General features: G+C 52.0%; 4 protein-coding genes across 4 annotated transcripts; 3 read left to right on the forward strand and 1 right to left on the reverse strand.

The window, feature by feature from the left end:
* Nucleotides 1–63: 63 nt before the first annotated feature.
* On the forward strand, nt 64–878 carry GMORB2_2468 (uncharacterized protein; the record flags this gene model as incomplete). Its single annotated transcript, XM_035464448.1, has 2 exons — nt 64–145; nt 391–878. The coding sequence occupies 2 exons, from the start codon at nt 64–66 to the stop codon at nt 876–878; spliced, it is 570 nt and encodes a 189-aa protein (XP_035319634.1).
* Nucleotides 879–2,130: 1,252 nt separating this feature from the next.
* GMORB2_2469 (DNA excision repair protein ERCC-2) lies at nt 2,131–4,662 on the forward strand (the record flags this gene model as incomplete). The annotated part of the gene is made up of 5 exons (XM_035464449.1): nt 2,131–2,227; nt 2,296–2,549; nt 2,622–2,738; nt 2,802–3,132; nt 3,197–4,662. 5 exons carry the CDS (start codon nt 2,131–2,133, stop codon nt 4,660–4,662), a joined length of 2,265 nt encoding a protein of 754 aa, XP_035319635.1.
* Nucleotides 4,663–4,995: 333 nt separating this feature from the next.
* Nucleotides 4,996–8,019, reverse strand: GMORB2_2470 (DDHD domain; the record flags this gene model as incomplete). Its single annotated transcript, XM_035464450.1, has 1 exon — nt 4,996–8,019. One exon carries the CDS (start codon nt 8,017–8,019, stop codon nt 4,996–4,998), a length of 3,024 nt encoding a protein of 1,007 aa, XP_035319636.1.
* Nucleotides 8,020–11,660: 3,641 nt separating this feature from the next.
* Nucleotides 11,661–13,161, forward strand: GMORB2_2471 (Zinc finger, C2H2 type; the record flags this gene model as incomplete). The annotated part of the gene is made up of 2 exons (XM_035464451.1): nt 11,661–12,772; nt 12,894–13,161. 2 exons carry the CDS (start codon nt 11,661–11,663, stop codon nt 13,159–13,161), a joined length of 1,380 nt encoding a protein of 459 aa, XP_035319637.1.
* Nucleotides 13,162–13,547: the final 386 nt, after the last annotated feature.

Raw genomic sequence — 13,547 nt, forward strand, 5'->3', positions numbered from 1 at the left:
TCTGTGCAACTTGATATGTGAAGTGTTGTACCAAGACTAGTACTAGCATCACCTTGTCCCATGATGCCCACCTCATTAACTCCATCCTCCGGAGCCCATACCTTGACTGCTCAGCGTCATTCATACAAAAAAGCTACAATTTCCAGTTCATTATCAAACTGCCCCTTAGCACGAAAAGAAAAAGAAAGAAAGAAAAAAATGGTTGATGAAGAAGAGTAATCCGGGGCAATGCCTGACCGGCTCAACCCCACACATACCCACATACTTGATAACCCCCATACACCATACAACTCTACAACAGCCGTCGGGCTGACTTTGCTTTCACTCCGTAGAATGTTTGCTATATATAAATTGCTGCCATCCAGGCAACCCCCCTCAGAGGCCAGTTAGGCCTCCCGCTATCCCTCAAAGCCCTGTCCAAGAGGGATACGTGCGGCGGCTTGTCCGACTACAGCGCCTGCGACGTCGACTGGTGCATCCCCGAGGATGCCACCTGCTGCAACTTTCTAGACGGCTCATACTGCGATAGTGGAAACTACTGTGTGGACGGTGGCTGCTGCGAGAACGGCAAAACGTGCACCGGCGTCGCCAATAGCTGCGATGTCGACGCCCAGGAATGTGGTGGCGCCTGTATCCCCAAGGACGCTGTGTGCTGCAACAAGGGGACGCTATACTGTGACGCCGGACAGACGTGTGACGGCGTCTTTTGCCGGTCTAGAAGCGACGATGATGAGGACGACGACGACGACATTGGCAAGAGCAACTCCAAGAACAGTAGTGACACGGACGATGATGATGATGATGATAATGCCGCCGGCAGGTTTGCCGCCCCGACTCTCATGGCTGGTCTTATTGCCGCCATTCCCATTATTCTATAAGTGCTTAAGGAGGGGATTCTAGGGGAGAAGAAGACGATACAGGTGGTGAAGGTCGTGGTAACCAATATATAGGTAGGCTATGGTATGGTATTGTACATATACTTGTCATTAAAAATTACTATTAGCATTCTCTATCCAAAACTGAGCTTACAGAAATAAGACAAACGAATCAAAGTATAGTAGTAGTATCCTTTACAGCCAAATGCCTATGCTCGGCAAAGGTCGAGGACATAGAATGATGCCGTCATCAGGTACGTACAGAAAGACCTGACGTGACTACGGACAGACGTCCTGCCCACCTTGGTTGGCACGGATTTCAAAGTACATCACGAATGGGACATCTACTAAGCCTAGAGGAGAGACGATTGAGTGAGTACATGTACGGAGTACAAATGCGTAGGTCTTGAAGCTGTACTATGTATTAATAATGAATGCTACTCGTAATATGTTGATGGCCTTAGGTTCTTCGGCTTTTTGTGCCACTTTGTGCCCAACATAATACATGGTTCAGTATTGGTTATTACCTACCAAACCATCTTCGAGCCCATATAAGTAGACCAAAGTAACCAAAGATGTTCAATGGAAGAGACACATCTTCTTTTTTTTTCTTTTTTTTCTTCATAAGTCCATATCTAATTCACAAATACTCTGAGGTAGTCGAAGAATCGCGACAACTCGTTGACACTTTGACTTGTTAACGGCACATACATGTACAAAAAAATATCACGTGACTTCGCGCTCGACCTAGCGACTAATCCCTGGAAGCTTCACGTCACCGCAGATCAACAGGCGACCGCGAAACCCGGAGAAAATTGGCCTCAAGCTCTTCATTCAAAGCTTACTGCAAAACTTCCTGCATCCTTGGCACAGACCACGGTGGGCGCTTCCAGCCCTTCCGAAAACCGCAGGGATGAAGTTCAATATTGAGTATGGATGGCCTTTGTGTTCCCCACGAGAGATTCATCCGATGAAAACTTTGGCTCACTGATCTTTCTCCCTCTCTCTACTTAGCGACTTGCCCGTACTCTTCCCGTACCCCAGGATATATCCAGAGCAATATGCGTGAGTTTTTGCCTCCCTCCCCCCCCCCCTCCGGTTGCAGATTTTGGCTAATATTATATGACAGCTACATGTGCGATCTCAAGAGTAATAAATTCATCTTCCTGCCTCTAACCTCCCCCGACGGCCGTCGCTGATCCACCACATGTGTTCAACAGAGACTCTGGATGCCGGAGGTCACTGTGTCTTGGAGATGCCCTCGGGCACCGGAAAGACAGTATCCCTGCTATCGCTCATCGTGGCGTACCAGCAGTACATGCCCGAGAAGCGCAAGCTCATATACTGCTCTCGTATGCTCCCCGACAGTCGCCTGGTGCATGGTCGCGTGCTTGGTCGCTCATCTGACCGTTATATCCAGGAACAATGTCCGAGATCGAAAAAGCCTTGGTTGAGCTTCAGGCCCTCATGAAGTATCGTTCTGAGCAGCTCGGGTATGAAGAGGAGTTTCGTGGTCTCGGCCTCACCAGTCGCAAGAACCTCTGCCTTCATCCATCGGTCAAGCGCGAGAAGAGCGGCGCTGTTGTTGATGCCCGGTGTCGAAGCTTGACGGCTGGTTTCGTCAAGGAGAAGAAGGACCGCGGTGAAGATGTCGATCTCTGCGCTTATCATGATGTTTGTCCTGCCCGTCTGTCTGCACTCCAAAAGGGGGTCTTGGGCTAATGTTGACAACTCGTTTTCGTCTAGAACCTCGACTTGCTCGAACCTCACAACCTCATCCCCAACGGTGTCTGGACCTTTGATAGTGTCCTGAAATACGGAGAGGAGCACAAGCAGTGTCCGTACTTTACTGTGCGGCGTATGGTGAGCCTTCTCTCTCTCTCCCTTATATTTCAGAGTGCTAGGCTGACTCCATCTGCCTTCTAGATGCAATACTGCAACGTCGTCATCTTCTCCTACCACTACCTACTAGATCCTAAGATTGCCGAACGGGTGTCGCGCGACTTCTCAAAGGACTGCATCGTCGTCTTTGATGAGGCCCACAACATTGACAACGTGTGTATCGAGGCCTTGAGTACGGACATCACTGAAGAATCGCTCCGCAGGGCAACAAGGGGAGCTCAGAACCTAGAGCGCAAAGTCTCGGAGATGCGAGATACAGACCAGGAACAGCTTCAGAATGAATATCAAAAGTTGGTACAAGGTCTCCGAGAGACGGACGAGGCCAGGCAGGAAGATGCCTTCATGGCCAATCCTGGTAAGACACATTCTTCCTTAGGGATATTGATGGGGCTTTCCTTCGCTTGCTAATTCACCCCTAGCTCTACCCGCGGATCTGTTGAAGGAGGCTGTCCCCGGAAACATTCGAAGAGCAGAGCACTTCATATCATTTTTGAAACGGTTCATCGAATACCTCAAGACACGCATGAAGGTGCGGCAAGTCATCTCGGAGACGCCGCCATCCTTCCTGGCCCATCTCAAGGAGCACACATTCATCGAGAAAAAGCCGTTGCGATTCTGTTCCGAGCGATTGACCTCCCTCGTCAGGACGCTGGAGCTCACCAACATCGACGACTACCAGCCGTTGCAGGAGGTTGCGACATTTGCGACACTGGTAGCAACGTACGAGAAGGGATTTCTGTTGATCCTGGAGCCCTACGAGTCGGACACTGCCGAAGTGCCGAACCCGATTCTGCACTTTACGTGCCTGGACGCAGCGATTGCGATCCGGCCCGTATTCGAGCGCTTCTACTCAGTCATCATCACGTCGGGCACCATCTCGCCGCTGGAGATGTACCCCAAGATGCTCGACTTCCCAACCGTGATACAGGAGTCGTACAGCATGACGCTGGCACGGCGGTCATTCCTGCCTATGATTGTGACGCGCGGCAGCGACCAAGCAGCCATCTCAACGAGCTTCCAGGTGCGCAACGAGCCCAGCGTGGTGCGCAACTACGGCAACCTCTTGACCGAGTTCGCCAAGATCACGCCTGACGGCATGGTCGTCTTCTTCCCGTCGTATCTGTACATGGAGTCCATCATCAGCATGTGGCAGGGCATGGGCATCCTGGACGAGGTATGGAAGTACAAGCTGATCTTGGTGGAGACGCCCGACGCTCAGGAGACGTCGCTGGCCCTCGAAACGTACCGCACCGCCTGCTGCAACGGCCGCGGTGCCGTCTTGCTGTGCGTCGCCCGCGGCAAGGTGTCAGAGGGCATCGACTTCGACCACCAGTACGGCAGGACCGTGCTGTGCATCGGCGTGCCCTTCCAGTACACCGAGTCGCGCATCCTCAAGGCGCGCCTCGAGTTCCTGCGCGAGACGTACCGCATCCGCGAGAACGACTTCCTTTCCTTCGACGCCATGCGCCACGCAGCCCAGTGCCTCGGTCGCGTTCTCCGTGGCAAAGATGATTACGGCATCATGGTCCTCGCCGACCGCCGCTTCCAGAAGAAGAGGTCCCAGCTGCCCAAGTGGATCAACCAAGGTCTTCTGGAGGCTGAGACGAACCTCAGCACAGACATGTCCGTCAGCAGTGCTCGTCGCTTCCTCCGCACCATGGCCCAGCCCTTCCGTGCAAAGGACCAAGAAGGCATCAGTACTTGGGGATACGAGGACCTTATGCAGCACAAGGAGAAGATGGATGACGACAGGATAAGAAAACTCCAGGAGGCTGCGTACAATGGCAACGGCAATGGAGCCCCCTCCAACGCCAAGGTCACAGAGGTTAATGAGTATGATGACGGAGACATCGATCAGGATATGATGGAACTTGACGGCGTGTGAGCCATACATCATCACAACTGGTAGTTGGATCGATTTTTCTCTTCTCATTTTCCTTCTTGTATTCTAATACGTAGGGACATTGGTAAAACCACTTCAACTCTGCTGTTGCTGTAATAATATAAAAGATTGCACAGAGTAGATGGGGATAAATGGCGTTCGATTATGTACAGTTAAAGACGAATGAAACGTCTAAGATTACACTGCATACGTGAAAAAAAATTTGGTTTTACAAAAATACAATGAAAAGAAAACACAGATATCGTTTCGAAATCATAGTCGTCCAAAGTGATATTACACACCAAAAACTGGGAAACGAGGGGGAAAAAGGGGCTTCTATATCATGCGCTTGGACGCCTTTACTGCCCTCATGGCAGGCAGAGTATTGGCCCTCCCGGGCTCCCTGCCAATCTCGATGCACAACATCCGGATAAAGTCGGTGTTTGTCCAGTATGTCGAGTGCGCGCTGAGCATGTTGACGTACTGAATCTCGAGAGGCCCGCCCCCGGACCGGAGATACCAGTCAATCTGCCCATTGTCGTTGAGCAGGTATGCTTTCTTCTCGGCAATCTCCTCGCGCGTAAAGTCGTGAACCTCGAGCTCCAGCTGCGACGGTAGGCGGGCCGCGGGGGGGCGTTGCTCCTCGACAGACATAGAGTCAGGGGGCGCTGCTGGTCCAGCACCCGGCAGGACCTGCCGAAATGCTTCACCCACAGACTTCACCCATGATACCGCCGTGCTGGGAACGTGAGCCTTCTTGAGGCTAGCAGCGTAATTGGTGTCCACAGCTCCAGTGAGCAAGTATGCGATGGGATCCTCCTTGGCCAGGATGTTGTAGACATTGTCCACTGCCAAGCATCCAAACGATCCGGCCTCACCCGTGATGCTGCTCGACATGTAGTCGGCAGGATCGGCCCCCGGCTTCTTGCGACCCCGTCGTGGCATGAGTGCACCTTGCTCTAGAAGCAGAAAAAATCCTGCGGGACTTCCAAGCAGGAACAGGTTCGACGTATTGAATTCGAAGAAACTCTTCTCTGGTTCTTTTGATGATAAGTCGATCCGGGGCACAGTCGTAGGCTGGTGTGAAAGGACCTCGAGAGTCATGGCGGTACCTAGTGAGTGCGCTATGGTGTGAACTCGTCCGTTCTCGGCAAACCCGGGATTGTTCTGGCACCACAGGCGATACACCCTGTTGGCTTCGGCAACTAGGGCGTCGATCATCTTGCTCTTGTGATGCGACATGTAGAAGGGAATGTCGAACATGACGTCGGAAATGATGCTTCGCACGACGGGAATTGTGTCCGGTTCTATGTCCTTGAGACCAAACCCACCAGTCTTCTTGTCTTTGCCGTGGAACACACTGCTGTCTTCAAACGACAATCCAGCTCTCCAGTTGATGGGCAGTACCATTAGTCTGTTGTGGCCTTGTCGCAGAATTTGCTGGACAACCGGGTTCCCATGCTCGATGCTGACGGCTCGACGGAGTCTGTTTATTGCATGCGTAAAATGGAAACTTTCGACTCGCTCGGCAAACTTCTGACCGATCCCGTGCATCACCAGGACCAAGTCCGTGACTTGGCCTCGACCACTATCTTCTTTGCAAGCCAAACAGATATTTCCCTGTGGACTTGGAGACCCATGCTGGTTCTCTGCCTTATCACTGGATCCGCCAGATGCTTGCTTCTTAAGGTGGATCTTCTCCCATCTGGCACGGTCGAAACCTCTCACAACAGGGATCCCTACAGTTCCGCCCTTGGTGATAGTTGCCAGTGGCTTACGACCATAATAAGCAGATGGAATCAGGCTTGGCTTGAGCATAAAGGCTTCTCTCGAATCTTTGTATATGACCGAGTAACTAGAGAACGCCTTCCGGGGAGAGTCTGACTTGGTCTCTAACTTGGATTTTACTGACTCGATAGAACCCTCAGCAGCAGCCTCGCCTTGGGAACAACGAGCGGCGCAATAGGGGTCAGACGAGATCTCTGGCTGGTTGGATAACTCTTCGTTTTTGGCCTTCTTGCGAGCCGTATCACCTGGCCAGAGCTGGTGGACGAGCTTTTCTTCAGCCAGAGCTCCAACATCAATGGCGCACTTGATCTCGTCACTCCACGTCTCGGTCCATGGCTGCAGTTCACGGTAGCCTGTCTCCAGCTGGTTCGAAACAGCCGAGGGCACCGGCATCATGGTATCCTTGTAGAACCATGTCGCCCTCGTGACAACGGCCACATCGTTTACCGGGGACCAGTAGATTGGCTTCATCTGGAGTACGGGGAGTGAGACCATGTGCAGTCTCGATACTCCAACGGGGACATCTGTTGAGTCTTGGCCAAACTTCTCGACCTTTTTCGCCTGGACTTCTTTCAAAGTGTCTGTTCCCGGTCTCTCAGACGCGGTAGTTTCTTGTTCCCCCTGCAGCCGTTTTTGATGATGGGGGGGCTCGGAAGTTGGTGTTGTCGGTGTTGACGGTTGTGGGGACTCAGCGCCATCGCCGACTCGGATAAAGGGTTTGCCAGTTATTCCATCTTGGCCGCTATACCGCCTCGCAGGGTTGGGGCTTCCCGAAATGGGCTGAGAGCCTGATCGGGCCCTGCTCTCTTGTCTTCCCACAGATCCAGCCGGAAACTTGTTGATATGCGCTACTTCGTCACGCATATCCGCTGTATTTCCCGGGTTTCGGGTAGAAGTAGGCTCTCGAGGGACCGCCGGTGACATAGATGTTGCAGATGTTGAGCCGCCATCATCTCCATTGTAGCTCCCCGACTCCATCTCGGGGCGACGCCAGTGGCCAATGATTTCCATGATGTCGTGGACGACATTTTCGATTTGCAGCGACGGTCGGACTTGTCTTTCCAGCGCACAAAAAGTCTTGTCAAGCTCGTCCGATACGTCAGTAGCAAGTGCATGACAGCAGACATTCTCAAGGCTCGGTAAAGATGCGTCGGCCGGTGTGCCGAGCGGTTTGGGTTGGAGCTTGGATCCGTGCTGGAGCCAGTGCTCTATAGACAGAGATTGGACGAGCAAATGTCTCTTCTCTTCACCAATCTTGGCTGATTCAGGCGTCTTATTGCGCCCATTCATGACATTCATATGATTGAGACGAGCGTCTTGGGACTGTAGGCTCATCCAGGCCTTCTCGAGAGCATTATTGTCACCGCAGCCGAATGGACGTAGAGGGACCTTTGCAGCTCGTGGGTCAGAGCTACTGGTGGTGGTGGTTGTCGACAACGGGTCGTCGATGGGGATTGCCGACTGATAGAAGAATTGGGCCTCGACAGGCGGCATGCCATTCTCGCCTCTGGGCCGAGAGACGGGTGCCAGACGGCATTCTGGCCCAAGTGTGTGGTTGACAGGGGTGGCCATGGCTATTTTCGGAGCCGGTGACGTGGTTGAGGTGTCGATAGAGCGACTGCCAGAGGGACGAGGTGCAATACTCGACAGTATAGGGAATCGATGACAATGACGATGGCAGCTAGACTTGAAACGCAGTGATACTGATAGCTGGAGGTGCTGCCGACCGTCTCACCGCCGCACGCATGAAGAACAAAGCCTGTGATCTGTGACAGATGTATTTTCGTGCAAACAACCAACGGCGGTGTAGAATAATGGACATGTTCCCCAACAGTGCTTGGGCTCGAATTACTGTATTTATTGCAAATACGCTTTACTCGAGGCAGACAAACCGCATACCAACGTGGGGCAAGTTGACAACGACAGTGTCATGCGTCACTTGTTTGTGCTGTTAGCCTTGTAGTCATTGTACCGTGACCCACGCAGCCTGTTTGCGTCTTGAAGAGCCCTGGGAAAGCGGCATGTGATTTGTTGAGTCAATCGTTCATTCGCTGGCTTCCCTCTCTACGCCGTAGACCCGCCTACTGCAGGAACAGATACAGAATTCTATCAATGACCATGAAGTATGGCTGTCTTAGCTAGATTCAACGAGATACCTAGCGTGAAGAGGTCAGGTGGTGAATCATATGACGGTTGTTGATGAATATTACTGCCTGTTGCTTTGCGCGCCTTAGTAAAGGTTACTTGGTATGATCCATGGGACAGAACGAACTGGTGTGACGCGTCCACGTAGAGGTTCAAGGTTTATCAGCCACGGGTTTAACGGGTTGCCGCCCTGACCACTACCTGGAATGTCTGAAAGGACCCTTGTCTTGGCCAATATAGACCAACAGATGATGTCCAGGTGATTCTCTAATGGTACAATCATACGGATGTGTACTTGTAGGCTTGAGTTAGGCTATGGCCGCTTCGCGTCTGCCTACCCTAGAGACCCGGTCGACGTATCGAGGAACTGATTTCCATCGACCAGGTCGAATGATTCTCTACAACAGAGACAGAGATCACATCATTGATCGGACAAGTTTGTATTTCTAGGGCTGAGCCCCTAGAAACGAGAAACGTGATACGTGTACTATGTATTCATGCAACTAAACAATCCCTCTGTCTCATTATCTGTAGTTACCATTACCACCTCCGAATGAAAAGGCGGGTGCAAATCAGTTACATAGAAAGAGCGGAGGACAGGGGTGTGAGAAAGTCTGGGAACGAGGAAAGAGAACAGGAGAGGGGGGGTGAATGCCATGTAAGAATACTTGTTACTGTGGCAGATATGCGCAGTTGCCATGCTGGGTATGAATATGACACTGGCTAGTCATGGTTGGCGTGGCAGATACGACAGACGAGCACTGGCGATCGGGCAAGTACTGTAAGCATGAAGGGAAAGTGCCAAAGGCAAGTTGAAATTGGGCTCAATAACGAACGAGGAAAGTACGAAGTCAAAAAGAAGGGGGGGGGGGAACACCGTCCTGCCAGTAATGATAGTGGGTGGTACTGAATGCTACTAATAACAACAACAAAAACAATACTCCTAGGCCAACTCTTCAACATCTCCAGCCTGTTTATCGCGATGTCTGGTCCCGGTATTGGCCAGCCCTACTACCTCGACCAGAAGCCACAAGTGGAATCCTGTCAAGGGAGCCGGTCGGATCGCATATCCCACCCCCGTTTAGTGGGGAAAAAGGGTTAGCATCAATCTCCAGGATCCCCAGCCGAGATCCATCCGTTCACGGCTCCATCATGGATCGCGATCGATTAATTGATTGACCCTCATCCGTCTGGGCTGACTGGCTTTACGGAGTATTATCACTCTGAGTCCTCTTCTTCGCAGTGCCTTTTCAGGGTTTTTCAACGTGCCCGCCCCGCCTGCCAACACACCTTTTTACCTCTTGTGGTTGCTCGTAAGAAGAATCACCGATCGCCCTTCCTATTGTTTGACCCGAGCTTAGCGTCGGCATTAGGTGTACTGCCACGGTCTTTCACTGGTGACTAAGACGCCCGCTTGACTTGGTTTATGTCAACACGCGCAGTCCGGCTCAGCCAACCGCTGCCTGTCATTCCATGAGTACGGTGGTTAAATGGTTCGTCCAATGGGCCTCGCAAATCATTGTGATGATCCGGCGGGCCGATGACGACTCGACCTAACTCATCTCTGTCGCCAGGTGATGCCCTTTTCGGAAGCTTATTTAAGACGATTTGACCCTTTGACCCTGTACGAGCTGTCGTCTTGGCGGATCTACGAAGCAGGTGTCCAGGACGCAATACATCCGGGACGTACGAGGTACGATGTACGACGTGATACCATGAATATTACGGACACCAACTGTAAACTCTTACCACCCAATATAATCGCTGTCCAGGAGCTTGAAATAAGACCAGCGATGCCCTGCCGCCCGCAGAGACGATCCATGACCAGTAGCGGTCCAAGGGGCCAGAACTCGGTTAGTAGAGCTCTCCGGGAGGGGGGGGTTAATAAGATAATATCAGATGCGACCTTGTCCCACTACAAAGTGCAGGTAATACTACTATACCCACTACGGATCAGTGTTTACTGTTCGGTATGCTGACATGTAATAATAGCCAAGGCCTCGGGGTAATCGTTTCTTTACAATGTATACGAGCACTACAATATACGAGTACTGGTATGTACTGCAGATGTGCAGAGTACTCAGTAATACGTACGTCTCTCAGTCTTCTACTCGTACTTGATAGCAGTACGTACAAGGTAATCCTATTCATGGACCATGGGCAGCAGCATTATTGTTTCCCAATACTTGCTAGTGCTAAGTTGTTAATGCATCGAAGGACCAGGGGATCCTTGAAATACACATGGCTACCGGTTGGCAGTTGCTCACCCCCCTAGATTCTCTCTCTATCTGTACGAGTACGAGTACATCTAGGTCTCCAGTCCTCCTCTACCAACATCTTTCAGCCCCCAATCTTACCCAGGTGGACGAGACCCAGGTGCTTGGGAATCCCGCAATGGCTGTGCTGTAGATCTCGGCCGAAGTGACCATCGTCTATTGCCGGCCGTCGCAAAGTTCTACGGTGTATTACAGGGCTGATGTTGCTGCTTGATTCCTCGGTTTGAGCGATGTCTCCGTGTGTTCTCGTGGCAGTGTTGTTATTAATAGTCAATCTAGCCTCCCCCATCCTTTGTCTGTCATTACCTCTCTTTCTCTCTCTTCGTCTCTCTTTCTTTACCCGCCCATTTCCCTTTTGTACTCCCCATGACCAACAACCGACCAACCAACCAACTAATAACCCCTGCTTTTTCTCTCCCTTACCTCTATCCTCTCTCTCTGGCTCACTCCCTGTCTTCGTTGACACATTTGTTTATTGGTTGTAGAAACAGCTATAAGGTTACCGAGAGAACGGAACTCGACTCTAACAGCCTCAGAAGCATCCACCACGAGTAGGCGTCATTATCAGGAAAGCTGTACGTCAATATATACCCCAAAACTGCTCGCCTCTAAGACTCTATATCAGCTTTCCGGTGTGATCACTGGTCAGACACCAGTACTGGCAGTTGGCTCTCTTGGGCGCACGCGCACATCCTTTACCAGAGGGTTCTTGGCCACCCTCCTTTTCATCCTGTCGCCCCCTAGGCAACGCCACTTCCCACGCATGCATAGGTCCATGACAGTTGGTGGAACATGGACTTGGCCCCTCCTCCTCTCACGGGTTCTCCGTGCTCTCCCTGGCGCAAGAGTCTTGATTCACCTCGTCCATATAACGTTTACAACTACATGTCTCGGGTCCCAGACGGCAGCTATGTCCATTTACCCTCTGTGGAAAGCGCCTGCGATACACCTTCATCCTTTGCCATAATCGATTCCGCACTGGCTGATCCCGCTTTGGCCGATGCATTTGACGTTGGCAGTCCGTTTGCGCTGCCGGAGCCGATCCCTTCATCTAGCATCGAGTGGGCGGCGCCTACTGCCGTCGCCTCAGCTACCTCACCCGCACTCTCGACCACTTCAAGCATGCCCCCTCGCCTATCTGAGTATGCTCAATTCGGTTACGACTCCTCCGGCCTCTCGCCGGCCTCGTACCCGGCTACGGCTGCATATTCAAGAACGACTTCGCATTCGCCTTCTTACATGAGGACGCCACCGCTCCGGACGGCCGACGCGGACAGTTTCTCTCATCTATTCCCAACGAGAACGCCACTCGGCTCTACGCCTACGGTGTTAGGCGGTGCATCCTCCTCCTACGGGCATGTAACAGATGATTCGAGCTACTTCTCCAGCTCCTCGTTGATGCCGTCCAACGGTCTGCACATGGCCACGTCACACCCCAGCACACAAATGCTCTTCCCCGATGCGCCTCAACCCCGAGCTACCATATACTCGGGTAACCAGCCAAAGGGTACCGTACACGGTCTCGCCACCGCTTCTTCATCTTCTCAGCTCATCCTGCCTCCCGTCCTCTGCAGCGCTCACAAGGTCAACCAATCGTGGGACAAGACCAACAGGAAGGACAAGAGTCGATCTCGTCGGCACACGACTAAGGAAGAAGCCAATTTTCAATGCACGGTCGAAGGATGCGGAAAGTTTTTCAGTCGCAGTTACAACTACAAGTCGCACATGGAGACGCACGATGAGAAGCGCGAGTACCCGTTCCCGTGCCAGGTGCCTGACTGCACCAGGAAATTTGTGCGCAGGACGGATTTGCAGAGACATCACCAGAGTGTACACGCGAAAGAGCGAGCCCACAGGTGCGACTATTGCGGGCGTACGTTTGCTCGCAAGGATACACGCAGAAGGTTGGTCATGGCATGGACCCTCACACCCTCTCTCCTCGTTCTTTTAATCCCCCTTCTACAGGAGGGAGACACTTGACAGTGCAGCACCCAACAACTTGACTGACATAAATGATCTGCCCAGACACATGGAAGACGGCTGCCCCAACCGGTTCGACTTTACCCAGCTGGAAGCAACAGCCGGCTTGACGGGCCAGACCGCGACCAGGGTGACCCACAAGGCAGGGACCACGACCGGGCCCGGCGGCGACCTGGATACATTTAGCATATCCCTGAGGTCGCCGATGCCTCTCGCGCCCGCTCCTACGCCAGGGTCCCTTAGAGCTCTGTCTCTAGGTCGAAGACAACCTCAGGACTGGGGAATGGCGGAGATGATGCCACCGACAAGATGAGATTTATCAGACCCCCCCTCCCCCCCAAATTATTTCGAACAAGAAAGAATGAGACATTGCAGAAAAGATGAAGGATGCAAATCTTTGGATTGGTCGTGTACGAAAACATACATAAGCACCGGTGTGTGTGTGTGGGGAAGGGTACTACTACTATCTGTCAAATTAGACGGACAGGGGGGGCAAACACTCAAGCCACCCTTTTCCGCGTCGATCGAGTGTTACTAGGATGTTGGTCCTATATTATTTTGTACTTGCTTGAAATTATGGAATGGTGATACACAAAAGTGTTGGTTTTTTGTCTGCCTAGGAGGAAACAAGTCGATAAAAATGGTTCTCGCGGGTTTTCCTTTTCTTTATTCTCTCCTTTCTCATTGTTACTGCATTAC

The sequence above is a fragment of the Geosmithia morbida genome, assembly GCF_012550715.1.
Source record: "Geosmithia morbida isolate 1262 chromosome Unknown scaffold_13, whole genome shotgun sequence".
NCBI lineage: Eukaryota > Fungi > Ascomycota > Sordariomycetes > Hypocreales > Bionectriaceae > Geosmithia > Geosmithia morbida.